This window comes from Heloderma suspectum, chromosome 2, assembly GCF_057233095.1.
Source record: "Heloderma suspectum isolate Gila_16-S chromosome 2, 16-S_ref, whole genome shotgun sequence".
Classification (NCBI taxonomy): domain Eukaryota; kingdom Metazoa; phylum Chordata; class Lepidosauria; order Squamata; family Helodermatidae; genus Heloderma; species Heloderma suspectum.
Genome location: NC_139459.1, coordinates 261,387,384 through 261,415,033, shown reverse-complemented (window position 1 = coordinate 261,415,033; position 27,650 = coordinate 261,387,384). Strand labels below are relative to the sequence as shown.

General features: G+C 45.1%; 1 protein-coding gene across 1 annotated transcript in view; it reads left to right on the top strand.

Moving 5' to 3' along the window:
• TRPC7 (transient receptor potential cation channel subfamily C member 7) overlaps positions 1 to 27,650 on the top strand; it is a 205,971-nt gene that overhangs the window by 152,270 nt on the left and 26,051 nt on the right. Inside the window, exons 6-8 of the mRNA XM_084832415.1 lie at positions 2,847 to 3,111; positions 12,338 to 12,533; positions 20,435 to 20,656. Of these exons, the coding sequence (XP_084688541.1) occupies positions 2,847 to 3,111; positions 12,338 to 12,533; positions 20,435 to 20,656 (683 nt within the window). The remainder of the gene's footprint in view (positions 1 to 2,846; positions 3,112 to 12,337; positions 12,534 to 20,434; positions 20,657 to 27,650) is intronic.

Here is a 27,650-nt window from a genome sequence, read left to right as displayed (position 1 = left end):
TTCTTGACTTCCTACTTTAGCATTCCAATCCCCTATGATGAAGAGGACATCTTTTTTTGGTGTTAGTTCTAGAAGTTGTTGTAGGTCTTCATAGAACCGATCAACCTCAGCTTCTTTGGCATCAGTGGTTGGGGCACAGACTTGAATTACTATGATGTTGAATGGGTTGCCTTGGATTCGTACTGAGATCATTCTATCATTTTTAAGATTGTACCCCAGTACTGCTTTTCCCACCCTTTTGTTGACTATGAGTGCTACTCCATTTCTTCTAAGGGATTCTTGCCCACAATAGTAGATATGATGGTCACCTGAATTAAATTCGCCCATGCCTGTCCATTTGAGTTTGCTGATTCCCAAGATGTCGATGTTCAATCTTGCCATCTCATGTTTGACCACCTCCAGCTTACCTTGATTCATTGATCTTACATTCCAGGTTCCTAAACAATATTGTTCTTTACAGCATCGGATTTTCTTTTCACCACCAGACACATCCACAGCTGAGTGTCCTTTCGGGTTTGGCCCAGCCGCTTCACTCTTTCTGGCGCTATTTGGAAATACCCTCTGCTCTTCCCCAGTAGCATATTGGACACCTTCCGACCTGAGGGGCTCATCTTCCGGCGTCATCTCTTTTAGCCTTGTGATACGCTCCATGGGGTTTTCTTGGCAAGAATACTGGAGTGGGTTGCCATTTCCTTCTCCAGTGGACCACATTTTGTCAGAACTCTCTGCCATGACCTGTCCGACTTGGGTGGCCCTGCACGGCATAGCTTATGGCTTCACTGAGTTACGCAAGCCCCTTCGCCACAACAAGGCAGTGATCCACTTTTTAAATCCCCTTCTTAGCAGAAAAAGACCAATGGGTTCCTTTTTAACACATTTGAATATTAGAATTCGGTGTTCTAAAACCATATTCTCAGTTGACCACTACACAGATGTAAACATCTGTATCATTATTTCCCCACCTCTGTACATGAGCCCTTTCAGCAGTCTGACACATGGTCCATTTGCTCCAGCCATTTGCTCCATCAGCCTTTCGTGTTCCTTAGTATACTATGCCGTACCCCCAGCAGATGCTTGTCCACCAGTCAATAGGAAGTCTCTGATTTCACCAGCAAGCCATTTCCCCCTCCCACCCTATATAATAGAGTCCATTGTCTCCCATGAATTCTACAGAATAAAAGGAAGGGCCACAATCAGGGAACAATCAATGAAGCAGAAAGGAAGGAGCACTCCCCCCACACACACATTCTACTGAGGTCTTACTGGTTTGTTTCAATTACTACCCTTTCCCCTTCTTCCAGACACATCCAAAAGACAGCATGTGCTTTATTGTTGGTCTTGTATGGAAAAAGGTCTCATGGTCCCAGATTTAGAATCCCAGTCTTTGGGAGATCAAGCCATGAGCTCTGAGGTGTCGGAGTGCTGCTGGAGAGATTCTGGATGACCCCCACTTTCCCAGAAGCCCCAAAGCAGGAGGAGCCCATCTTGCCACAGCCTCCCCAGCCTGAGGAGGTCACAGTGCCACCCTTGGGGTCTTAGAGCTGATGCTGGATCCCCCACTTGGACTGGAACCCCAGTATCTGGCTGTGACCATCATCTGGAACAGAACTAAAGGAAGGGGTTTCAATCAGAAAATCTTGGGCAAGGGACATGTGCTCTGTGGAGGACAGTGTCTGGGGCAGGCAAGTACCCCCTCCCCCAATCCCACATTATCCCTTATTGCTGCCATACAACAACATTTCACACCTGTGGCCACCATAACTACATGCATGCTATTGGGGCAGAGGTGAATACCAGTTTGAAAACCAGCTCTGTAACCTTTTGTCCAACTGGGCCATCACACACACAGCAGGAAAGGTGCTATGAGTTTCACTGCAGGGCTTCTGCCACCACCACCTTCTGCCAGCCCTTGGTACTTCTCAATTTGGTCAACGCTCAACCATTTTCTGGCTTCTTGCTACCTTCAGTCTCAAAATGTTGGTCTGCCAACACACACAGAGCAACTCCCACCCAACTATGATGGTTCCTGAGTCTAATACACACATAAATTTGAGGAGCTAAGGTCAATGCTGAGGAAATTGGATTTTCTTGTGAGCACAGACATGCAAGGATATTATTTTGGTGCCGCACTTTTGGGCTTTGCTGTAATAGTAGTGTTATAATTTTTGTAAAGTGCTGATTGCATGAGAAAAGCATATGCTTCTCTCCACAGTGCTCAGATCGGTGACGCTAGTTGTACTGTTCCTTAGTGTGCCTCTCCTTTGGCTGAAGCACACTATTTGGTCCTGGGAATCTTGCAGACAAATACTATAACAGGGAAAGAAAGCAGAAGAAATAGGAGATGATTGAAGCAAAGTGGGCAGGAAGGGTGCTGTGCAAGGGTAAAACCAAGTCCATTCAGTAATATCTAGGACAGGAGTGGGCAACGTGCATGCTGTGGATCACATGCGACCCCCACTGCATTCCCTACTGCCCCCTGAATTTTGTTTAACAAAATTAAAATGGAAAAAAAATAGTGTTGATAGTGGCTATAGAGTGCCCAAAAGGTCAGATTTAGCTTGCAAAGAAACTAATTTTGACCCTTCGGGCACTCCATAGCAGCTGCAGACTCTGTTTTTTATTACTTAATTAATTACTTATTTTTTAACTTTCAGCGCCCACAATGGGGGCAAAAATGCCCCCTGGACCTCTTTCATTTGCCCACTCGTGGTCTAGGAAATCCCCCAGTGACAAAAAATATATATAGCCTTGTTCTTCCTACTGCAATTTTCTTTCTTTTTCTCCCTTGGATCCTAGTTCTCCTTATGATAATAATAATATATATCACCTATTGTGTTTCATTTTAGCCAGGAGCAAATGGCTTCCCTCAGATCCTCAGATCATATCAGAAGGACTATATGCAATAGCAGTGGTACTCAGCTTCTCCCGGATTGCGTACATTCTTCCAGCCAATGAAAGTTTTGGTCCTCTCCAGATCTCTTTGGGAAGGACTGTGAAAGACATCTTCAAATTCATGGTCATTTTTATCATGGTATTTCTCGCCTTCATGATTGGGATGTTCAACCTTTACTCTTACTACCTTGGTGCAAAATATAACCCAGCATTTACAACGTGAGTATCTACAGTATGGTTTTTGGCTCAACCACCCTTCTCCCCTGACTACAACTATATATGTTCTATAGAACTACAGATTGTATATAGCTGCATATCAATTGTCTTACTTAAGGAAGGGGGAGAAATTCACCTAGTTCACATTTTAATCAAGAAAATTGTATATTAAAGAAAGGTGCAGACAAAAATGTATGCATTATTAAAAATGTTTAAAACATTATATTAAGAAAATGCTTGCAAAACTGTGTATATTAGGCAAAATTGCATACAAAAAGGCATGTACAGGAGAAATGCATACAAAATGCATTTGAAAAATGCACTGCATAGGCCCAATCCACATTTTAAAAGCCCTCCCTAACCCTGCCCTGTGTGAGGGCGCCAATCAAGATTGAGCCCTTATACTTACTCTGGAGGAAAAATGAAAAAAGGCATAGCTACTAGATCCAGATTTAAAGTCATGTCTGTTTTGGCCCTCAGAAGCAGAAGGAAGGTGGTTTCGTAATCTTCACCCCTTCGGATCACTTGGGAGAATGTTGAAAAACCTTTAAATCCCCACAGACCCTCTGATACCTATGAGGATGGTGGTTTCATCAAGTGTAGCACAGTCCCATATTATTTTATTTTGATGAAATTCTGTTCCCTGCCAAAACTCAACTAAGCAGAACCAGATCTTGCACAACCCCTAAAAATTGCTCCCCAAAAGCCCTAGATTTGAGGCTACTTGGATTGGCCCCAAATATGAACACACATCTCTGTTATTTATGTATTCAGTAGATCTCCCCATCACTGTGTAGCATTTAGATACTATTGCAGTAATAAGCAAGAAATATAGAGAACCATGTTCTTTGCACCCCACTGTCAAGTACTCAGAAAGAATCATCCGCTTTTCAACTGCCTGTGTCATGTGCCTTTAATTCTACTCTCTAGTGCACACATCTTCTTTTGACAGATGCTGCAAGTGGAAAATAGTATCTAATCCTGTAATTAAAGACTGTTCCCTAAAGAAGACACACAAGAGAGCAGATTTGAGGTTGCAACTGTCACTTTTCAACCTCTTGCTGCTTCAGTTCATATAATGGGGGGGGAGTTGTAGGCAATTTAAATTTGAATTTATGCTAATCTGATTTCCTTGCCACTGAGTGATTAAGTGCACAGCAATGTAGTGGTCACTGTCATATGGATACAGGTATTAACCCTAGTTTACACATTTCCAGCTGCTCCTTCTCTTTCCCACTTGAAATTACCTGGTGGCAGTGGTGTCAGGAAGGGGTGGTGCCAGGACCTTCACGGTGCCTGAGAATGAATGCTGCCCCAGCAGCATCCCAGGCAACAGGACTCCTGGGGGAAATAGTCAGGGCTGGTCCTGCCATTAGGAAGAGTGAAGCAGTCACGTCAGGTGGCAGATACTGGAAGGCAGCAGCAAGATGCTGGAGGAGAGACCTGTGTGCCACGCAGCCTGCTGTGAGTCCCCCTCAGTTAACCTGCTGCCTTCAGGTGCAGTGGAGGGTGCTGTTCCATCATCAGTGTTGAAGACAGATTCCTCTGCCAGTCCAGCTGGCATGGAATGGGAGCAGTGCCATCAAAATTGTGTTAGGACCAGAATGGATTTAGAAATAATATGGTGCATAGTGTAATGGAAAATTACACATTTTAACTGAGCCTGGTCTAAATCAATGGAAGAGCAGAGGTTCCAAACACTAATTTTCATATTGAGTGTGTGGGGTGGGAGACCAGAACAAGGCAGTACCAGGGAAACTGTACTGGGACAGAAGGGAGTCATTCAGATGGGAAGGAAACAAGCCATTAGGCTCCACCCATGTGATTCTGGGATTAAATCTCCAGAGCCAGTAAAGGCAGGCGTGAACTGAGACTCGGTATTTCTCTTGGCATGCTGGGAGTTGTAGGCCTTTTCTCTGACTAAACATGCATAGAATTGCACCCTTAACTTTCTACGGAAAAAGGGATTTACTTCAAAAGCTGTCTTATGGGGGTTTTTTAGACAGGAGAGAAATTATACAGCTGAGATTTATATATGTGATCTGTCCTGCAAGAAATAAGTCTAACACTTATTGTAACAAAGACAAGTGAACAAGCAGCTCAGTTATCTGTCAAATTATACTGCATGGTGTTAATATCACATATTACTATATGGCTTTAGTTCTTGATGAAAGAACATAAAACCCTCTGTTGACCTTGTGATGTGTAGGAAAAAAGGGGGGGTGAATCCCATATCCCTATGGAGGCAGGTATATATGTAGACGCATTATAGTAAGGGAGAGAGCATGCATAACAGAGGGAGAGAAGTGGCCAGCAAATTCGTGAGATGGACCTGGCTTTTGATTTTAATTCGCTGCATAAATCTGAGTAATTCACTTCACTTCTCCCAGTCTACAGTTTACCATGCTGTAAAGTGGATAAATGTTTGTTTAATCCCCAAGAAGGATGATATCTGGTCATCACCGTCACTACAGAGCAAAGTATATAAAGAAGTTCACATCACCACTAAATTCTAATGTAAACAGCAATTTTTTTTCCTATTAAAAAAAAGTAGAGGTGAATCTCTTTATTACCATTTACAGGTCCCTAACAGTCAGATATGTGTCTAAGAAAGAGAGAAACTTTATTAGATTATATACTGTGGTTTGGGCATGTGAGGGTTTCTTTTTTAAAAACATCTGATTTGCAAAAAAAAATGATTAAAAAAATGATTAAAAAATTCACCTGTTCTTTAACCATGTTCTTTAAGAATGCTGTTACCTCAGTGTTGAGGTGTCAACTAGATGTGTGTCACGCCCACTTCCTGTGGGAAGGGGAGGGACTGTGTGGGCGAGATTGGTGCATGCAGGGATATTGGGGGTGAAGCCAACATGCATGGCCCCATGGCCCTTACATGCATTGCTGTACACTGTTCAGGCAAAATGCCTGAACAGGCCTAGAGAGGGCAAGATCATGGGAACAAGACTAGGCTGGACTGGAGGAGGAACCAGTCAACGTGAGAGTGAGGCAGCAAGTCTGTGCCAGGGAACAGCCACAAGCTGAGGCCCAGTTCTCACCTGAGGCTGGACTGTATCACTTCAAATGGTGGATGGGGACTCACATCTTTGAATTCTCGTTCGTACAAGCAAACAAAAAATCCCTGAACATAGAAAAACAGATGTCAGTGAGAAGGGTAGACAACAAAGAACCTTTCTTCCTGACATCTAGAGTTTCATGTGGAGCAAAATGTTTAGATTGAGAAGCATTCCATCTCATGAAGCCCCACCTGCCGTAAGAACTAGGCCTGAATCCTTTTATTATTCACATGAGAGAGCTAATCTGGTGAAATGTATAGGAGAGAGGTCTTATCGGAAGACCTGCTCTTGCCTTTTGCTGATTGGTAAGCTTCTTTTTAAAAGCTGGCTCATTATCTGATGTTCATTTTCAACTTAGCTTGTTTTATGAAAAGAAGCAGATCCTATGAGAATGTGGAAGATACTTTCAGACTTCTCTTGAGTTTAGTGCTGGAATGGTAATAAAAAAAATCTCAGGAAATTTGCTAGGTTTTAAAGCATTCTACATGTAAATGGCTAGCAGTGCAAATTAGGGATGGCAGAGAATTTCTCCACGAATCTCGGGGAGGCTGAATGCCAACGCATTCGTCCCCCCGAAATTGGCAGTGAAATTCTCTGCCACCCCCCCCCCCCCGGGATGGGACTTACCTCCCTCGAATGTCCCTCTCGGCGGCGGGTCCCGGCAGTGGTTCGGCGGCGGTTCGGCGGGGGCGGCGGCCAGTCTTCCGACCGGCTGCCGCCACTACCATTACAAAGTGAATGTAAAAAAAAAACACACACACACACATGATAGGCTACATAACGATTTACGTAGCCTATCACGGCTAGATTTCCAAAGTCAGCCATGATAGGCTACGTAAATCATTACGTAGCCTATCACGGGTGACTTTGAAAAAAAAAAAAGCGCGTATGCAAATGGCGGCTCCCATGGGCGCCGCCATTTGCGTTCCTTATTTGGGCCTGGGTAGTCTACGTAAAGATTTACGTAGACTACGGCGAAAATAAGGGCAACGCTATAGACTTTGGAAATCTAGCCGTGATAGGCTACGTAAATCATTACGTAGCCTATCACGTGTGTGTGTTTGTTTGTTTATTACATTCACTTTTTTATTTCGAGGCCAGGGAGATGGGGTGCTTCTCCCTGACCTGAATTTCAGCCAGACAAGGCGGGGCGCCTCCCCCCCAGTCTGAATTTCAGCCGGGCGAGGCGGGGCGCCTCCTCCCCCGGCTTGAATTTCGGGGGGAGAACCGAAGCGCCTCCCCCCCACCGCGAAGCAAGCTGCGGGACCAGGTAAGTGACTTTCGTACATCCCTAAGTGCAATCCTATACATGTCTACTCAGAAATAAGCCCCACTGAATTCAATAGGACATATACCCAGGGAAGTGTGTATTGCAGCCTAAGGCTGCAATCTTATACATAGTAATCAGTGGGACCTACTTCTGAGTAGATATGTATAGGATTGTAGACCACTTTATTATTTTATTTAGAATGTTTACATAATGCTTCCCATTTTAAAAATCCCAAATTGGTTCACAACATGTCACAAAACAATACATCATTAAAAACACAACAGCATTTTGATAAGTTAATGGTTTGGAAAGCCAGGGTAAACAAGTAGGTTTTTAATAATTGTCGAAAGCACATGATGGTCGGTGCGTGACATATCGCAGAGGGGAAGTCATTCCAGAAGGGAGGTGCAACCACAGAGAAGGCTTGTTGCTGTGTTGCTGCCAGAGGAGACTCTGCAGGGTGTGGCACAGACACCAAGACCTCCCCTGGTGTGGCACAGACACTAAGGCCTAGGGGGAGATGATCTTTCAGGTAACCTGGTCCTAAGTTGTTTAAGGCTTTATATGTCAATAATAATACATTGAGCTTGACTTGATAACAAACTGGCAGCCGGTGCAGCTCTTTCAGAATAGGTGTTATGTGATTCAACAGCCTTGCTGCAAAATTCTGCACCAGCTGTAATTTCCAAACCAGCCTCAAGGGCAGCCCCACATAGAAAGCATTACAGTAGTCCAGACTGAAGGTACCAATGCATGGATTGTAGTGGTCAAGCTATCCCTGTCCAGGAATGGGCACAGTTGGTATACCAACCAAAGTTGGTAAATGGCACTCCATGTCACAGAAGTCACTTGGGCTTCTAATATTAAAGATGAATCTAGGAGCACCACCAAACTGCATACCCATTCTTTCATGGGTAGTACAACAACCCCATCCAGAACAGGTAAACTCCCTAATTCCCAGAGTTACCCACAGTGCCTCCATCTTATAGAGTTTCTGCTTCAATTTATTGGCCTTCGTCCAGCCCACCACTGCGTCTACGTGTTGGTCCAGGTCATGCACAACCTCTCCTCATTCAGATGTAATGGAGAAATAGAACTGAGTGTCATCAATGTACTTGTGACACCTTGCCCCCAAACTCCAAATAACCACACCCAATGGTGTCTCACACACACACATATAACAGAGAGAGAGAATGATACCTTGCAGCATTACACAACATAATTGCCAAGGGGCCAAGGTATAGCCACCCGATACTACTCTGGACCTTACCTTGCAGATAGGAGTGGAACCACTGTAAAGTAGTGCCCCCAGTTCTCAAACCACAGAGCTGGTTCAGGAGGATACCATGGTTAATGGTATTGCAAGCCACTGGGAGATCGAGTAAGAGTAACAGGGTCACACTCCATTTGTCCCTCTCCCCATAAAAGTCATCCATCAGGGCGAACAAGGCCAATTCTTTTCATTCCATTTCCACATCAGCTTGTGGTGTTTTTTAGTAAAGTCTGCATAAAAGTTCATACGCCCATATCTCCTATACAACACAGTTTTGTACATATGCTTGCCTAATATACACATCTTTGAAAACAATTGTCTCTATTGGATTGCATTTTCGCACATTATTTTCACTAGTATACACATTTTGGTATGCACTTTACCTGAATATATGCATTTTTATACACAATTTTTTGACCAGAGAATTGCATTGCAACATTCAGAGAAGTGTGAATACCAAAGGATAACTGCATTTCTGTTCATGTTCACAAGTGTAAATTTCTCCCCTACCCCTTGTTGTAATCTTTACAGCTGCACTGTAAGGTAAGTCATTATTATTATCCCACATACTACAGATAGGAGGGGGACTGAGGGTGAGAGTGAGAAAAGAGTACCTAAGGCCACCTAGTGAGATTATGTCAAAGGTGAGGTTATTAATACCAAGAGCTTCCTGAATCAGACCTTAGTCTATGATGCCATTGTAGTTATGCACAATGCATACTTAGCAATTAGATTTTCAAGGAGAATGTGGAAGCATTCCAAAGCAGAGATTAATGCTTAGGTTGCAGGAAAAAATAACAGATTTGACAGAATGTATTAAAATTGCTGGGAAGGTAAAAAAAAAAAAATCAAATAAAAATCAAATGGAACCCCTCCAAATTATAACAAAAGGTTAATGGAAAGCTACTGCTGAGATCAAGGTTCGTTATTTCAGCTGGATAAGTGATTTAGATAACAACCTTGAAAGGCAGAATTTTACATTTATAAAAGATATATTACTGGAAAATGCAAAGTTTAATGGGAGAACATCGGCAAGGTCTCTTATTTAAGGTCTTGCTTATATTAACAAGAGTGTTCTAATTTTTTATGGGATATTGAAGACAAAAATGTAGAAAAATCTTTGCCAGATCTAAAAGCAACTTTCCAAAGCTTCATCTCTCAAAATTGGAGGACTCTCACTGCCGCAGATGTAGAGGGTACGGGGAGGGGGGGCTGCAGGCGGAAGGAGATGTGTGGATGTCCCATTCCACAAGTGGTGTCTTTCTGCTGGCGGAATGATGGCTCTGGATCCAACCCTAGAGAAAGTCACTGGTGTTTCTTATTTGCTACAGAGTAGCGTCTACGTATTCACCACCAAATAAAATCAGCAATGCTTAACATGTAGCATTTTTAAATTACCTGTAGGTAATTTCCATATAGGAAAACAGCATACTTTGTATATTAAATTGTTAGTAGAAATGGCTGAATAAAGCAGACTGAATCCAGAAAGTGAAGTGCATCGTGACATACTTTACTGAGCCGGGTACTTCACACTCCTATCTGCAAGGTAGGGTCCAGAGTAGCATTGGGTGGCTATACCTGGGTCCTCTGGCAATTTTGCTGTGTAATGCTGCAAGGTATCATTTTGTCTCTAATTTTATACACACACACCTTACATACAGTCCCCTGGCTAAGCAGCCAGAAATATAAAACAGCAGAGGAAATAAGGCCCAGCTTATAACAGAATGAAGCCACTACTGCTCCAGAACGTCGTGAACATGCCCTTTATACACAAGAAGCCCAGGCTAAGGAAACTTATCTGATGCCACCTGGCTGCTGGGCAACATCCCCTTGTTTGCAGCCAAGGTTCTCTGATGGATCCAGAACTGTTAATTAGCGCTGTACCCTGAGTGACCCTTGGGGCATCTCTACACCAGCCTAAAATCCTGCATTTAAAACGGGGCTTTCTGCTTCCGTTTTAAATGCAGGATCCCGACGACTCCCTTTTTCACCCACTTCCTTTCCCCCCATCCCTTCCCCCCTCCTTCTCCCCTTCCTGTATCTGAGTCTTCCATTATCTTTCACTGATCTTGCTCCTCTTCTTGACGCTTTTCCTCTTTTCACAGAGGAAACTGAAGCGGAACACAACGGGGTATTTTGATAGCTCATTATCTACGATCTATTTAAAAACGGAACAAAGGGCATTTAGTGCAAGAGACGCCCTGGAGGGTCCCGGCGTCATGTAAAGAGCCCACAAACTTCCGTGAAGGCGCAATCTCAATCACAGGACAAAAGCTCTGTGTGAAGAAAGCCTGCTAACTGCTTCAAAATTCTATGGAAAAACTAACCCTTAGCTTGCACCCTTTTGGAGGGCTGATCCCAAAGGTGTGATTGTTATTCCAACAGAAATATGGCACAAATGTTCTTTCTACACACTGACTGAACATCAAGCATGAGCGGAATAGCAAAAATAAGCTGCTTAGGTTTTAACCCCCACCCGTCCCCTCACCAAATATTCTGAAGCAAATGATCTACAGATTTTAACCTACTGAGATATACAGAGGTGAATGTGAAATATAGCTGCTGACAGGCCAGCAGAAGCCCATGTGAGCCGTTTTTCTTGCCGGGTGCTGCTTGCCAGTCAGCAGCTGTACTGTACCTGCACTGTGTGGACCCATCTGCTCCTGTCCCTGTCACTGCTGGCAAAGCTGTGGGCTGCCTTCCATTTGGACACTGTTCGGTACTGGTGCTAGCTGGTGCTGTTATCCAGCTGGCTGTGGCTTTTCAAGCACTTTGGTTGTTGGGAAAGGAAAACGGCCATATGTGTCAAGTGCCTGTGATTTGTGCCAAATATCAGGCTACCGAGAGTCTTTGCTTAGCCTTCTCTATTGATTGGATCTTATCTTACCAACAGTAGAATAAATGGCTTTTCAAGATTTACTTCTCTGAACTTTCTGGATCCTGCTGCATTCAGGTTATCTTTCTACCACAATTCCTCTGTTGAGGGGAATTCACAGTTCCCATTCAGCTGCCGAGGTGGTAGAAGCAAACATATATTTAACCTCATTTGTTCTTGTGCGAAACAGCAGGAAGCATTGAGTAGGCAATATCAGCCTAGGCTATGTAGCTTGTATTCTCGAGTGCAATGTAAGACATATAGGAAGATGCGTTTAGTGCACAATTACTAAGGGATGATCCACTGATGACCTGGTAAATCACAAAAGGGAATCTTGGAACCCAGTATGGATGCATAACTCCAATCTAAATCAGCAGGGCTGGAGGGATCAGTAGATGAGAACACAAGGAGAGCCATGCTGGAGCAGACCAAGGGGCCATCTAGTCCAGCATTCTGTTCACACAGTGGCCAACCAGCTGCCCACTGGAAACCCACAAGCAGGACATGAGTGCAACAGGTGCAAATATATTGTTTGTCAGTGCTCGTGGAATGCCAGGTATCTTTATCAATTCAGGAAACGCGACTTAGCAGTACTTACAGTGACAGATGACAGTGCCTATGATTGCAAGGAGACCCAGTTATTTATACTGGCAAGCTGCCATTTTTTAATTATGTACATTTTATATTGCTGGCTAGCAATATAAAATACTAAATAAGACTCTTTATTTTGTCTTTAGGGTAGAAGAAAGTTTTAAAACCTTATTCTGGTCCATATTTGGCTTGTCTGAAGTAATATCAGTGGTGCTGAAATATGATCACAAGTTTATTGAGAACATTGGATATGTGCTCTACGGAGTTTATAATGTCACCATGGTGGTTGTGCTCCTCAACATGTTAATAGCCATGATCAATAATTCCTATCAGGAAATTGAGGTAAGGCAATCAAATGTGATTATAACAACTATATTGCTTTCATTTATGGTTGTATTTTATGAAAACAAAGATCTTCTATTCTCTCTTAGTTCTCACATTATGGTCCTTAAGGGGCAAAATTAATCTCTGCCCAGTCCATTACCTGTATTTTGACTGCAAATGATTTCTAGTTCATCTGGAGAAATATGTTTGGCATTACTAGTCTGTATATGGGTGACTGTGGGCTGCAGTTAGGGATGGACGAAAGGGACTTACCTGGTCCCGCAGCTTGCTTTGCAGTGGGGGAGAGGCGCTTCGCTTCTCCCCCTGAAGTTCAGGGGAGGGGGGGGAGGCACCTCGCCTTGCCCGGCCGAAATTCAGGCCGGGGGGGAGGCTCCCCATCCCTCGCCGCCGAAACTCAGGCCGGGGAGGAGCGCCCCATCTAACCGGCCGCGAAAAAAAAAAGTAAAGTAAAAAAAACACACACACCCGTGATAGGCTACGTAACGATTTATGTAGCCTATCACGGCTAGATTTCCAAAGTCAGGCATGATAGGCTATGTAAATCGTCACATAGCCTATCACGGGTGACTTTGGAAAAAAAAAAGCGCGTACGCAAATGGCGGTGCCCATGGGGCGCCGCCATTTGCGTTCCTTAGTTTGGCACGTCTAGTCTACGTAAAGATTTACGTAGACTACGGCGAAAATAAGGGAACGCTATTTGCGTTGCCCTTATTTTCGCCGTAGTCTACGTAAATCTTTACGTAGACTAGATGTGCCAAACTAAGGAACGCAAATGGCGGTGCCCCATGGGTGCCGCCATTTGCGTACACGCTTTTTTTTTTTTTTTTCAAAGTCACCCGTGATAGGCTACGTGACGATTTACGTAGCCTATCACAGCTGACTTTGGAAATCTAGCCGTGATAGGCTACGTAAATCGTTACGTAGCCTATCACGGGTGTTTGTTTGTTTGTTTTTTACTTTCCTTTTTTATTTTGCAATGGCGGCGGTGGCAGCTGGTCAGAAGACCGGCCGCCCCCGCCAAAACGCCACCGAAACGCCGCCGGGACCCGCCGCCAAGAGGGACATTCGCACAAGGTAAGTCCCATCCCGGGGGGAGGGGGGCGGCAGAGAATTTCACCACCAATTTCGGGGGGCCGAATGCGTTGGCATTCGGCCTCCCGGAGATTCGTGGAGAAATTCTCCGCCATCCCTAGCTGCAGTCAGCTTGTTTGTCGGGCCATAGGTTGCATAGGCCTGCCTCTTGTCTACTAGCTATGAACTAGGCCATGGAGCTGTGAATCAGTATTTTGAGTCAGTGATGGACTGGGTGAGGGAAAACAAACTGCAATTAAATCCAGACACAACAGACGTGCTATTGGTGAGGAATCCTACAAATCCACAGGTAGGATGGTAGCCTGTTCTGGATGGGATATCAGTCCCCTTAAACTATCAAGTTCATAGATTGGGAGTTTTCCTGGGCTTAGCCCTGTTAAGAGATGCTCAGGCATTGGCTGTGGCCAGGAGTGCTTCCACCCTGCTTCAGATGGTGCACCAGCTGCATCTGCTCCCAGTATGGTGAAACCTGGCCAGGGTCCTACATGCATTGGTTACATCTTGATTGGGGGCTACCCTGAAAACCACTCAGAAAACTCAGCTAGTGCAGAATGCTGCCGCTAGAATTTTGACTGGGGCAAAGTCTTGGGATCAGGTGATTGTATCAGCTGCACTGGCTGCCAGTTCTTTTCTGACTGCAAAGCAACGTGCTGGTTATTAGGGCTATGCGCCACTTCTGTCTGACGCATGAATAACAAGGCAAAATGGGCTGATTTGGAGGTGACTCGTCTTGCTACAAAGCAGATCAGAACAGCAGTGAGGCACCTCAAACTGGGTCACTTACGAGGTGCCTCAGTCCACCTCGTATATTCAGAGCTCTTCTTATGCCTTCTGAGCCTCCAAAATGTATCAACTTCTGAAAGATCATGTTGGAGGGACAAGGAGGGAGGGAGGAGTGGGGAGGGACAAGGAGGCACAAAATGTATCAGTTTGAGAGAGATCCGGCCACTGGGAGGGGCAGAAGACAAGGAGGGAGGGGGAAGGGCAGAGGAGGAGGAGAAGGAGGAGGGAGGGAGTTTTGCTATGAGTCAGCCTCTGTTTGCTCATTGTGAGAGAGGTGATGTTACTGGAGAGGCGAGGACTGTCTGAACATTATTTGGCTAGAGCAGTGGTCTCCCAAGTGGGGTGCACACACCCCAGAGGGGGGTGCAAAACTATCCATTGGGGTGTGCAAGCTGCCTGATAATTGAGCAGCCTCCCGCTGCCCTGATGAGCTTCCATTGTGTGATGGTGGTGGCAGCAGTGGTGGCAGCAAGAAGGGATGGGAGACAAGTGGGAAGCTCCATGGCATTTCTCTCCCTGCTGCAGTCCTATCCTGCCTCTACTGCGGCCACTGAAAGCAAATGAGCCAGTCTCTGCCAGGTATGGCAGAGGAAGCCTTAGCCCTTCCCACTGTCCTTTGGAAGAACGAAGCTGAGAAGAAATGGTGTGCTATGACAGCTATGTTAGTGTGTCCTCACCCCACCCCACCCTTCTGTAACAGGTTTACCTATCATTCTTGTTATTTATTCATTTAAAAATCCAGAAAATTTCACAGTAGTTGCTTATTTTCCCCCTGCACACTCTGTCATGCTCCGACTGGAGCTAGAGGAGCTAGAGGCCCCAGAAGTTCAAGGCGCCCCAGACCAGGGACTGCCACCAGACCCACAGGAGCTTCAACACTCAGAGGAAGTGACTGCAAGGCCATCCCTGTCAGGAGAGAGGGGCTCTGCCTCTGAAGCAGAGGCTGAGCCACCCCCTGATCCTGGGAGCGTCATCACCTCAAACAACAGGCTAGTAGGGCTCCTGTGTGAAGGAGTGCTCACTTCCAGAAAAGGTCTCCTCAGGAGAAAGGGAGTCCTCAGGAGTAGGGTCTGGAAAAGGAGCTCTGATTGCTGAGCTGAGCTCTGGATGAGGTCTGGCTGGCTTTGGGCTTAAAAGCTCTGGGTTAAAATAAATGGAGAAAAGAATAAAAGGAACCTGGTGGTCGGAGTCTACTACTGGCCACCCAATCAAGGAGAAGATGAGCGTGAAACTTTCGAAAAGCAAATAGCCAATGTTTCAAGGAAGCATGATGTAGTAGTAATGGGTGGCTTCAATTTCCCCAATGTTTGTTGGGAGACAAATTCTGCAAAACATGGCCCCTCCAGGAAATTCCTGACTTGTGTAGCAGATAACTTCCTCCTACAGAAAGTAGAGGAAGGAACTAGAGGACTGGCTATCCTTGACTTGATCCTAACCAACAGAGATGACTTAATGGATAAAGTAGCAGTTACAGGAACTCTGGGGGAAAGCGACCATGTTATACCTGAGTTCTTGGTCCTAAGGGAAGCAAAAGCCGAGTGTAGCCAAATGTGTACCCTGGATTTTAGGAAAGCTGATTTTAATAAGCCCAGAACAATGATCAGTAAGGTCCCATGGCAAGCGACGCTAATGAGAAAAGGAGTCCAAGATAGGTGGGAGCTTTTAAAAAAGGAAATTCTCAAGGCACAATCACAAACAATTCCAACAAGAAGCAAAGGTGGAAGACAACAGAAGAAGCCAATGTGGCTTCACAAAAAGCTTAGGGATGACCTGAAAACAAAAAAGGACACATATAGGAAGTGGAAAGAAAGCCAAGTAACAAAGGAAGAGTACAGGCAGGTAGCACAGAATTGCAGGGATGGCGTCAGGAAGGCTAAAGCTGAGAACGAGCTGAGGCTAGCAAGGGATGCTAAAAACAACAAAAAGGCTTTCTTCAGCTACATGCATAGTAAAAGGCAGAGGAAAGAAATGGTTGTTCAGCTATTAAATAAAGATGGCAAAATGATAACAGATGACAAAGAAAAGGCAGAGGTGCTCAATTCCTACTTTGGCTCAGTCTTCTCCCAAAAGAGGGTCTATGACCCCCCTGGCAAAGGCGAAGTACAGGCTGAAGGGGCAGGATTGCAGCTGGAGATCGATAGGCATATGGTCAAGGAACACCTAATTCCTTTGAATGAGTTCAAATCTCCAGGGCCAGATGAATTCCATCCTAGAGTAATAAAGGAACTGGCAGAAGAACTCTCAGAACTGCTGTCTATTCTCTTTGAGAAATCATGGAGGATGGGTGAAGTGCCAGATGACTGGAGGAGGGCTAATGTTGTCCCTATCTTCAAAAAGGGTAAAAAGGAGTAACCTGGGAACTACAGAGCAGTCAGTCTGACATCAATCCCTGGGAAAATTCTGGAGAAGATGATAAAGCAATCCGTCCGTAAGCACCTTGAAAACAATGCAGTGATTACTCGAAGCCAACATGGATTTGTCAAGAACAAATCCTGCCAGACGAATCTGATCTCATTTATTGATCAAGTAACCTCCCTTGTGGACTGTGGGAATGCTGTGGACATATTATACCTTGACTTCAGCAAAGCTTTCGACAAAGTGCCCCATCTGTCAGGGATGCTCTGACTTGGATTCCTGCATTGAGCAGGGGGTTGGACTAGGTGGTCTTGTAGGCCCCTTCCAACCCTACTATTCTATGATGCTATGATTCTAAGCCTTCACTGGAAACCCAGCCAGTGTTGGAACAACTTGATCCATCCAGCCTCCGCCATGTACCTTGTCTCCTGAATCATGCCCTGTGACTGAGGCTCTGTTTCCTCTGACCTTTCGGATTGCCCAAGAACCCTGCTTCTGGACTGCATAATATATGTGACTGATTTAGGGCGCAATCCTTTGGGAATAGGTGGCTGCCTCCAAACTCAGAGGTGACTGCCTATCCAATGCAGGGTAGGAGAAGCACGGACGGGATCATCCCCTCCATGCTTCAGCCTACCTGCATTTGCAACTAGACAGCCGATTTCGGCTGTCTAGCTATGGGAAGGCAGAGCAGGGGAAGTGGCTGCTGGTTGACACATAGGATGTGTCGTACTGGCATTTCCGCTTTCTCTGCCCCAGAATGCCTCTGCCCCTTTTTCACCACTCTGCACTCCTATTCGAGTGCAGAGCACGGGGCCATTCCGAGCTGCCTGCAAGGCAGCGCGGGTGGGGGGAAGGTCAGTTCTCCAGGAACCGACCTTGGAGCATGGGCTTCTAGGTTGTTTCCTGGAAACTGATGTATCCTATGGCCGTCCAGCTGCTGACTAGCAGCCATTGGAGTGCTCCCTCCCTGTGTTTGACCTCTTGCTTGTTATCTTGACTACTCCTGCTGCTGCCCGCCCCTTGTTGACTGCCTGCCCGCCCGCCTGTGTTCTGACTTCTGCCTGGATTTTGACCACTTCTGCTTTAGCTTAAATCTCCTTGGACTGACACCTGTATGCATGACCATTTGCTTGCCAATTTGGCTACTCTACTGCATCGCTCCCTGTCCTTGCTTGCAAATAGCCAAGACTCAATCTAGAGCAGGACACACCTTTTCAATTCTTCCTCAACCATTAGTTTGCCCTTACTTTGATTCTGTATGGAGAGAGAGAGAGAGAGAGAGAGAACTTCCCTTTTCTTGTATTTGGCTCCCCTCCACCCCACCCCCTTCTCAATGCCTGTATTCCTTCTCTTCTAATTTTTTATCTCTTTTCCCCCTGCCGAAAAATAAAAAAATAAAAAATAAAAAAACCGTTTCTCTCCGGTTAGAATTATAGTTATCCCCCCCCCCGTCTCCTTGCTTGTAGTTTAGTGTTCGCTTTTCCTTTGCTCGTGTGTGTGTGTGTGTGTGCACGTGCACGTGTGTGTACTTGTGTTGTGTGGACAAGCAAACAGTGTGTGTCAAAGGACTACACACAGTCCACATTTCCAAAAATTGTGGCCAAAGCACTACACACACAAACAGCTTTTATTTAAATAATACAATACTACACTGTGTGTTGCAAAGCAAGCAAGCCCAGTATGGGGCACCTTCGGGGTCTTGGCAGGGGCAGAGGTGGGTGAGGTGCTGCTGTGCCCCCTGGCAGGGCTGCTGTGTTGTTTCCGGCCTCTGCCAGTCCAGCAGACAACTGTCACTGCTCTTCGTTCCAGTCAGTGTGCCCGCCTGGCAGGGTTGCTGCCTTTGTTTGCTTCCTGCCTACCAGCCAGTGTTTTCCCAGGCAATTCAGCCAAAGAGACCCTGAGGTTATTGACCATGAATAGGAAAGTAGCACTATTTCCACTTCAAAGACACCTACAGCAGAGTTTAGGGATAGTGACCTCCTCACCACTTCTACACCTAACTTGATTATCCCTTTACGGTTTGAGTTTCTGAGAAGAGCACATTTTACCTGCACCTCGCACAAAAACTAGTTGGCCAAACTGTCTGAGATTTGGCAGGCGGGATGCCCTCCGGGGGGGGGGGGTTGCGCATTCCCCAACATCCATGTACTTCTGTGCAAGCAGTGAAAAGTTACAGCTCTTTGCTTTGAGAGATTTCCTTGAAAAACGTCAAATTTCACCTGCACTTAGCTCAAAAACTACTGGGCCAAATTGCCTGAAACTTGGCAGGTGAAAAGCCCTCCAGGGGGGCTGAGAGTTCCCCTGGTGTCATGTATGTATCATGGAAACTGAAAAAGTTATGGCCATTTGTGTTTTCTCATGCAAGTCAATGGAAAAATGCCAAAAATGAGTGATTCGGATCTCTGAACCTTGCTTCAGATTCAGATCCGAGTCAAAGCGGATGGGGCCCGAATCAGTCCGAAGTGAAGCAGGGCCACTTCAGAAGGTCTGAAGTGGCATCCAAAGTGAAGTGGGGGGGTCTGTGCACAGCCCTACTGGTTATTACCTTTAAAATCCCGTGTGAGACTGGCTATTCTTTTAAATCAGCTGTCATGTCCCTACTGCATGTGCCATTGCCTTCAGAGGTACGACTAGTAGTAACACATGAGAGGGCTTTTTTGGTGGCAGCACCCCAAATAAGGAATTCCCTGACCCAAGGGGTTAGGATATCTTCCTCTTTAGTTCTGTTCAGCAAGCAATGGAAGACTTTTCTCTTTAAACAAACATTTGTTTCTGTTGTTTAATTTTACTTACTGACTGCTTCTTTTGGTTCTTTCTGTTTTTGTCTTTGCTGCTGCTTTTAGCATGTTATAAGTGTGTTTTAATTATTATGCTTTTATACTTTGTAAGGCACTTCAAGCAACTTTTTTTAGAAGAAGAAAAGTGGCGTATAAATTTCTTAAATAAATATATTTTATCTAAATTCCTGTGAAATACAGCATTACACCAGAGCGAGAGGTTTTAAAAGCAATGTACTCGGCATTTTAATCATAGTGAATATCTAAGAATGGGTTATCAGCAGGCAAATACCACATTCTATTACTGAAGCTGATAGCTTTTTGGTTTTCAGTCACAATCATTATTCTGAAGATTCAAAGGTACGAGGAGCAAGACAGAAGAAAGATGCCATTTAGATCAATATAGGCAGCACTAACTTTGCACCCCCACCTTCAGAATTGTTATTTGTGCTTTGGCTCCTTTGACAGTCACAGTGACTTACTGTATCTTAACTGAGAAATGAACTTGCTTGCTCATCATACAGTCGCTGTTAAAGAACCAAAGGGCATATCAAGAGATCAGATCTAATTTTCTTATAATCCCCAGTTACCAAAATGGATAAGTCGTCCCTACTGCTATGTGAGGATGTGTGTAATGGATCAGGTAGCAAGTTAGTTAGGAAAGAACTAGGTATTTCTGAGGTGAAATCAATGCAAGGTTCATTACAAAGGGAAACTCTTATTTATGAATGACTTTTAGGGCAAAGCATTCTGGTAGCTGTGAAGTAAGATCAAAATCTAAAGCACCTTTTAAAGTATCAGTGACAATGAGATAAAGGGGATCCATGTCTCCCCAGACTGTAATGCTGTCCTTTTAAAATCAAATTTGCTCCTTTGTTCCTTCTGCAGGAGGATGCTGATGTGGAGTGGAAGTTTGCACGCGCTAAGCTCTGGCTTTCATATTTTGATGAGGGAAGGACTCTACCTGCTCCTTTCAATCTAGTGCCAAGTCCCAAATCATTTTATTATCTCATAATGAGAATTAAAATGTGCCTCATAAAACTCTGCAAATCCAAGGCCAAAAACTGTGAAAATGATCTCGAGATGGGCATGTTGAATTCCAAGCTACGGGTATGTCTCTCATCATCTTTTCATTTTAACCACATTTGTGGGTGGGCAACTTTTAAAATTCATTCTGTGTATTCCCTCAAAGGGGGCTCAAGGAGGCATACAATAGCCACACTCTTTTACCCTCACAACAACCCTGTCAGGTAGGTTAGGCTGGCAGATCCAAGGTCAGTGGGGATTTGAGCCTGGGCCTCCTTAGTCCTAGTCTGACATTCTAGCCCAACCTTGCCCAACAAGGTTCCCTCCAGATGTGTTGGACTGCAGCTCCCATCATCAGGCAGCATTAAAACTCCCCATCAAAGGAGTTTGCCAAGGGAGAGGCACAGCTTGGGGGACTGCTGCAGACCAGATTAGGGAGCTTTGTGAGCTGCATTAAGTCCATGAACCAGAGGTTCCCCATCCCTGCTTTAAACAAACAGAGAGTTTCTAAAGGACTATGTAAAAGCTTGCAGATAATTGCAGAAATATTCATTACACAGAACTACTCTATTTAGTGATCATAAAGTCATAGAGTTGGAAGGGACCTTGGAGGTCACCTAGTCAGAAAATAGCTCATCCCCCTCCCCCCACCAAGCCGAACTACAGATTCAAAAACTTCTGTCATGCTCCTCATGATGTCATTGCAAATGCATCCGGGTTTCCAATCACATCTCCCTGCCCCATCTGTGATCTCCCCAACACTCATGAACCCCTAGATCCTGCTACACTACTCCTTCTCTTTCCCCCAAACTTACCTGATAGTTGCAGCAAAGAAACAGCACCATCTCTTTCTATAAGGCTCTACCTGGCCTGCCTTTCTTACTCTTTTTCTCCCTTTGTCCCTCCAGTGCATAGAATGCTGCAACAGCATGTATAAGAAGCCCTGGAAGATGTAATTGTTTAGACCAGGGATGGACAGAAGGTAAATCTCCAGACGTTTAGGATTTCAACTCCCAGAACCCCTTGCTAGCATGGCCAATGGTCAGGAATTCTGGTAGTCGAAGTCCAAAACATCTGGAGATCTACTTTCTGCCCACCCCTGCTCTAGACCATCTGAATCAATAGTATGGACTGTGTTGCCCTGAAGAACTATGTTTTCCAGGCTAACTGGCTCTTAAGGTGCTGAAGGATATGGCTATGAGTGGTGATTGCTATATATTATCTCTGATATATAGTATCAGAGGTTTCTCAATCCCAGCTGCTGAGTAACACGAACAGAAGGGTGCTGTTGTGTTCATGTCCTGCTTATGGGTTTCTCATAGGCATCTGGCTGGCCACTGTGGAAATAGCATGCTAGATACATCTTTGGTTTGCTCTGGCATGGCTCTTCTTATAGCACAATGGATGTGTAGACATGGGCGGGGGGGGGAGTCCTACAACTCCCAGCATGGCTGGCTGGGGAATGCTGGGAGTTGTATGACTTTTTTCTGTATAAATATGCATAGGATTCTGTCCTTATGTTCTTATGCTGTTGCAGTATTATAGGCCCCAGAGGGAGGGAGCACCTCACCTGGCTTATGTCTCTTCATACAAACCTCCATCAACACAGAACAGTTGATACCTGCAGGGTATCCCTCAGCCATATCAGCAGGAAGTGTCACCTGCAAAGACCATATCCAGTAAAGCTTTGATATCATGGAATTCCCTTCCCAGGGAAACCTACAAGGGCCTGACACCAGAAAACTCCTTAATGCAGTATATTGTGCTCCTGGCCCACCACTCCATCCTTTTAGTGTGATTGGTTTAGTTTTTGTAGTGTTTCAATTTGAGTTTTGTTTTTAACTAGTATTGATTATGACTTACTGAATTTTGCTGTGAACATGTTTTAATGTATATTTAATGTAAACCACTTTAATATTTGAAGAAAAGTGGCATAAATGCATTATAAATAAATAAATAAATAAATACAAGATAGAGATGAGCTGGCACATTAATAAGGAAAAGAATAAATATGCTTTTTGTCCCACACAGTATTTCTGCTAGTTCCCAGGTTTTGAATAAATCGCCTGGGGCTTTTCACAAAGAGCCGCTTCACTAAAAACCAGCAAGTCAAAACATATGAGCAGACAGTTGTATTTAAAATGATTGAGCCTTTTGTTTTAATTTATTCTGCTTGAAACAAGCTTCAAGAAAAAAAAAAAACACAAGTGCACTAAAAATATGTTAATAAATCAACACATACGATCAAGGCTACATGGCTTTTATTCAAGCCGTATGACCTCAAAGCTGTCTGCTATAGCTTTCAGTCACTATTTAGGGATGGAGGGGGATGGAGAAGCGCATTCTGGGTGAGATTGGAAGTGGGTGTCGGGTTCACACCTTTCTCCTGACCCTGCCTTGCTTATTATGCTGTGGGCAGAAGGGACAGGATGAACCTATAGTTGCTTCAGCCATCTACCCATGAGGAGCTGAGTAGAGAAAGGAGGGCAAGGCCTCCTCCTGATTCCACCTGGCATAGAATTTCTAGGGTGATGTATCATCTGAACAGGCTCTTAGAATTTCAGAAGTCTTGGCTACAGCATACAACTAGGTCAAATGAATAATTTTGGTGTTACCACCAGGCTAACAACAGTGCATTCTAGAACAACACATAATAATGGGTTTTTAAAGGGTGATTACAAAAGTAAACTCCTTAATAAACTTCAGGAACCGCTACAGGAAAGGGATGTCCAAAGATCAGCTATGATGATGCAGTAAAGAACAGATCTGGGGTTAGATCCAGATTTAACGTGGATCAACTGCAATGGTGGACTTCCCCATCCCCTTCTTCCCTGGGCAGCCCCTGCAGCTTCCTGAAAATGCTACATAGAGAGTCAGGAGACCCCGCTGAATGGTGTGAGCTGTGGTGTAGGGGAAGGAGGGATCCGCAAAAATCAGGCGGAGGGACCTTCTGCAGGCAGAGCCCACCCTCTCACACAAGGTCCCTTCCTCTTGCAGAAGGCAGATCCTGGATCCATCTAGGGATGTTGAAGGAATCCGTTTGGGAGTGGAGCTCAATGAGCTTTCATTGGCTCGGCCCCCTGGACTCCATTCCTTCTTCTGCCAGCTGGCCAGAGTCAGTGCACAATGAGCTGGGCCAGCTGGTGGAATTCCCCTAATTTTTTTTACACAGAAAGACATTTCCACAAATCACAGCCGTAAATTGTGTAATTTGCATGAATCACAGCTATAAATTGCAGAATTTGCACAAATTACAAAATTTATGGCTGTAATTTGTGCAAATCTCTATTTGCACAAATTAGGGCCAAGACAAAAAAAGTACATGTCCTGGGAACATGGGGAAACTGCTTGGTTCAGCTCGCAAAAGCAAGCTGAGTCAGGCACGCTGCAAAAGGATTGGATTTCCTGGTGACAAGACATCCCTTAGATCCAAACCCTGCTGTCTAATTGAGGTAAAAAAAAAAGAAGAGCTCAAGTAGCCACTGTATGAAGAGGACAACACTGTATGGGAGGGATAAGGGAACATGCTTTTCATTACTGTAATCTGATGTCACTTGTACATGAGGGGAATAGTGCATATTTAAAGGGTAATAAGCACATCTGTTGAAACAATGGATGTAAAGAGTTTTATTTTCCAAGACTGTACAATCAGCTAAAGCTGTGATTTTCAATCTGTTTTCAGGGGAACAGAATTCCTCCATGACAAGATCAGTAATGGAGGATAAACATTCTGGGAAAACATCCCTTTCCCCAACACACTTCCCCTGACCTTCCCCTGTAATAATGTGCAGCCACAGGGACTGTTGGTTATAATTTGGGAGGGACTCTCAGTCAGTCCTCCTTGAGCCACAGGAAGACCCCAAACAGACTTGTCACAGTCTACGGGAACTGACTGTGCACCTAAGACATGGTCCGGAACCATCTGCAGTACATGGCAGTTCCATGGCAGGTGCACTGGAGTCCCTTAGCCGACAATTTTGTAGAAAGAGTTTCCTAAAGGAAGAAAGTTACCCACCCACCCCGGATTAGAAAGAGCTAATAAGCTAGTTAATCAAATGTTGCTTACATCTCTAGGTCTGTTAGTTATTATTTTCGCAGACACAACAATAACATTTTGGAACCCCCACGGTTCTGTCATGTGGGGTTTTACATATCTGATGTCTTCAGGTCACATATGGGAAACCAGCAGGCAGCCTGTGGTGGCCCTCCATGTCGCCCACATGGGGGCCCACCAAGCTTCCCCTGCTGCTCAGCTGAGCAGTGGGCTGTGTGGAGTGCAGTTCTGAGGAGGTGAAAGATGCTTCATAATCATGCTCGATGCAGCCCGCAAAACAGCTGGATGGAGCATGATTTAAATGAACAGTGCAAGGAGTTGTCTCCCTGCAACTTCCTCCCCATCACAACTGCATTCAGGCCCATGGCAGGGGCCCGCTGACAAGCGCCTCCTGGACTTGCTCCTCCTCTTCACCATAGCAACCTGCTTGTTCACCTGCCTCTTGCTCTGACCCAGACAACAGTGGGGATGGGAAGGAGGAGCAGTAGATGCCTCTGCCTACTTGCTCCCTGGCTCTCTGCCTTTCAAATGAGCAAGCGGTAGTAATGATGAGAAAGAGGAGGAGCAATAGCAGCTCATGTGACAATGGCGGTGAGAAGGTTGATTCACTGAGGGTGGGGCCCATTGAGGGTGTCTTGGCCAAGGGCCCTCTGAAACCTGGAGCTGGCACTGGATTCCTATATTTTGAAGGAGAGACATTATAAGAAAAAGTTTAATATGCTTGTTTACTTGGCAATAAGTCTCACAGAGTTCAGCTGTCAGTTTATGGCCACATTCTTTTGGCTCCTCCTGCCTGAAAATAGGAAATACCAGCATGTAGGGGTGTACAAACCCCACTCACCGTTCCAGTCCGGGCATCCACAGTGGGGGGGAGGCAATCCGTCCCTCCCCCCGGAATCCTCCCTGGCCAGCTCTGCTCTGCAGCGAGTCCGCAGAGCCGGCAGCCGGGCCTGTCCGCAGCTGGACTTCCGTCTGCTGCAGGTCTGCAGCCACAAATGGCATCCAGCGTAGCAGACGCCATTTGCGTCCCTGCTTTAGCCGTGATAGGCTACGTAAATATTTACGTAGCCTATCACAAAAAGAGTAGCGATGCAAATGGCGTCGCGGATGCCATTTGCGGCCCTGCTCTTTGCCATGATAGGCTACATAAATATTTACGTAGCCTATCATGGCTAAAGCAGGGACGCAAATGGCATCCGCTATGCCGGACGCCATTTGTGGCTGCAGACCAGGGCAGCAGATGGCAGCGGATGAACAGGACCGGACCGGCTGGCGGCAGGTAGGGTCTGTCCGGGGAGAATTTCGTGGGGTGGCGGAGGGGAGTGGTCTGTTCTGCCACGGACTCCGGGGGGGGGGGCGGATTCTAAAGAATCTTGCCTCGTTGGAGTCCGTGGCGGAATTCTCCGCCATCCCTAAGCATGAGGAACTCTGGGGCTTCTAGTTCAGCTTCTTGAGAAAGCATGTCACATAGGGAGGCATGCTGTCACTCAAACTACAAGTCCCAGAGTTTCCTATGCACATGCTTTATTCAAGAGGAGGGCCACATTTTGCTTCTTCTGTTTTTGACTGGCCCTCAGGCCTGACAAGATTTAAAATCCCGACGTAGAAATAAGTGTGCGTGAACAATTTAGCTTCATTTTTTTCTCTCTTTTGTGGTAACGGGATTGCAGAACAAGCTGGGTCCCAGCCAGGGCAGTAATGGAGTTTACCCATTTCCCCTCCATGCTTTGGCCCTGAATGGATGCCAGTGCAATACAGGTAATTCCTGGAGTAATGTCAGAAGCCTTGACAATACGGGATTAGTCCACAGCAGAGCACAGGGAGGGGGCAGTGCTGGCACTGGAATGAGCCACATTGCTCTCCTAAAAAGGTTCACAATAGGATTTTGGGGAGAGCAGACTATTATACTGGGTACCTGCAAAGGAAGAATGAATTTCCAATATGTAGTTCATAAGGCAGAAAGTTCTTAACCTTTCACTTCCATCAGCAGTCCATTCTGGACTATTAATCAGTACTCTTCCTAACAGAGGAATGGTCATTGTTGGCCAGCGGCATAACAATATGCACTGGACTGAAAAGAGTAGAGGGCTTAATCAAAGACATATTTAATTGTTGATGCAGTCTTTGACCTGAGATGTGTTGGACTACAATGCACACCAGCCTCAGCTATGCTGGCTAGGGATGGTTGGAGTTGTGGTCCGAGATATTTGGAGGGCACAAGGTTGGGAAGGGCTCTTCAAATGGAACTAAAAAGGAATTCACAGCAGAAGATGGTGGAATGGACAGGAAACACTTGGACAGGAACATCTCCAAGATTATGGAAGAGAACGAGGGAGGTCTGCTCATCCCTAGACACACAGCTTGTTGTTGTTCAGTCGTTCAGTCGTGTCCGACTCTTCCTGACCCCCTGGACCATAGCATGCCAGGCCTTCTGCTGTAAATTCTAGAAAACTCTTTGCTTTTTGAATTTCATGAATCTGGAAAGCACCTTCCATTATTTAACCTTCTATCTTAATATATATCCTTGAGATAAAAGTCACAAAGGCATGGCGAGAAAATTGATTTTTCTTTTTTTCCAGTAGAGGGAATAGCCTGCCAAAACTTCAAGATACCTTTTTAAAATGTTGACTGCATTGTTATTTACAAAATAATTCTCTAAACATTTTTTTTAGAATGATGGACCCCTGAGAAAACTTGTTTCTTAAGTTCAAGAATAGTGTCAGATGTTGTTATATCAAAACCATCACCATCCCATCTATTTTAGACACATCTTAAATATTTTGGTGTTTGTTTTTTTGCTTTCTAAACCACACTGAGAGCTTTTTAAAGTGATGCTGGCAGGGTACAAATGAATAAGTAAATAAAGCCTTGTTGTATGTAACCCTATCTCATATAAGACACATCAGGGAAAAATATGCAGCCATGGATTCAAAGTGCCATTTTGTCTTTTATTTTTTACAAATTGATCTCATTGTGTCCAGGAGCATTATCAGTCATTAGCATAGCTCTGCCCATTTCCTGTCA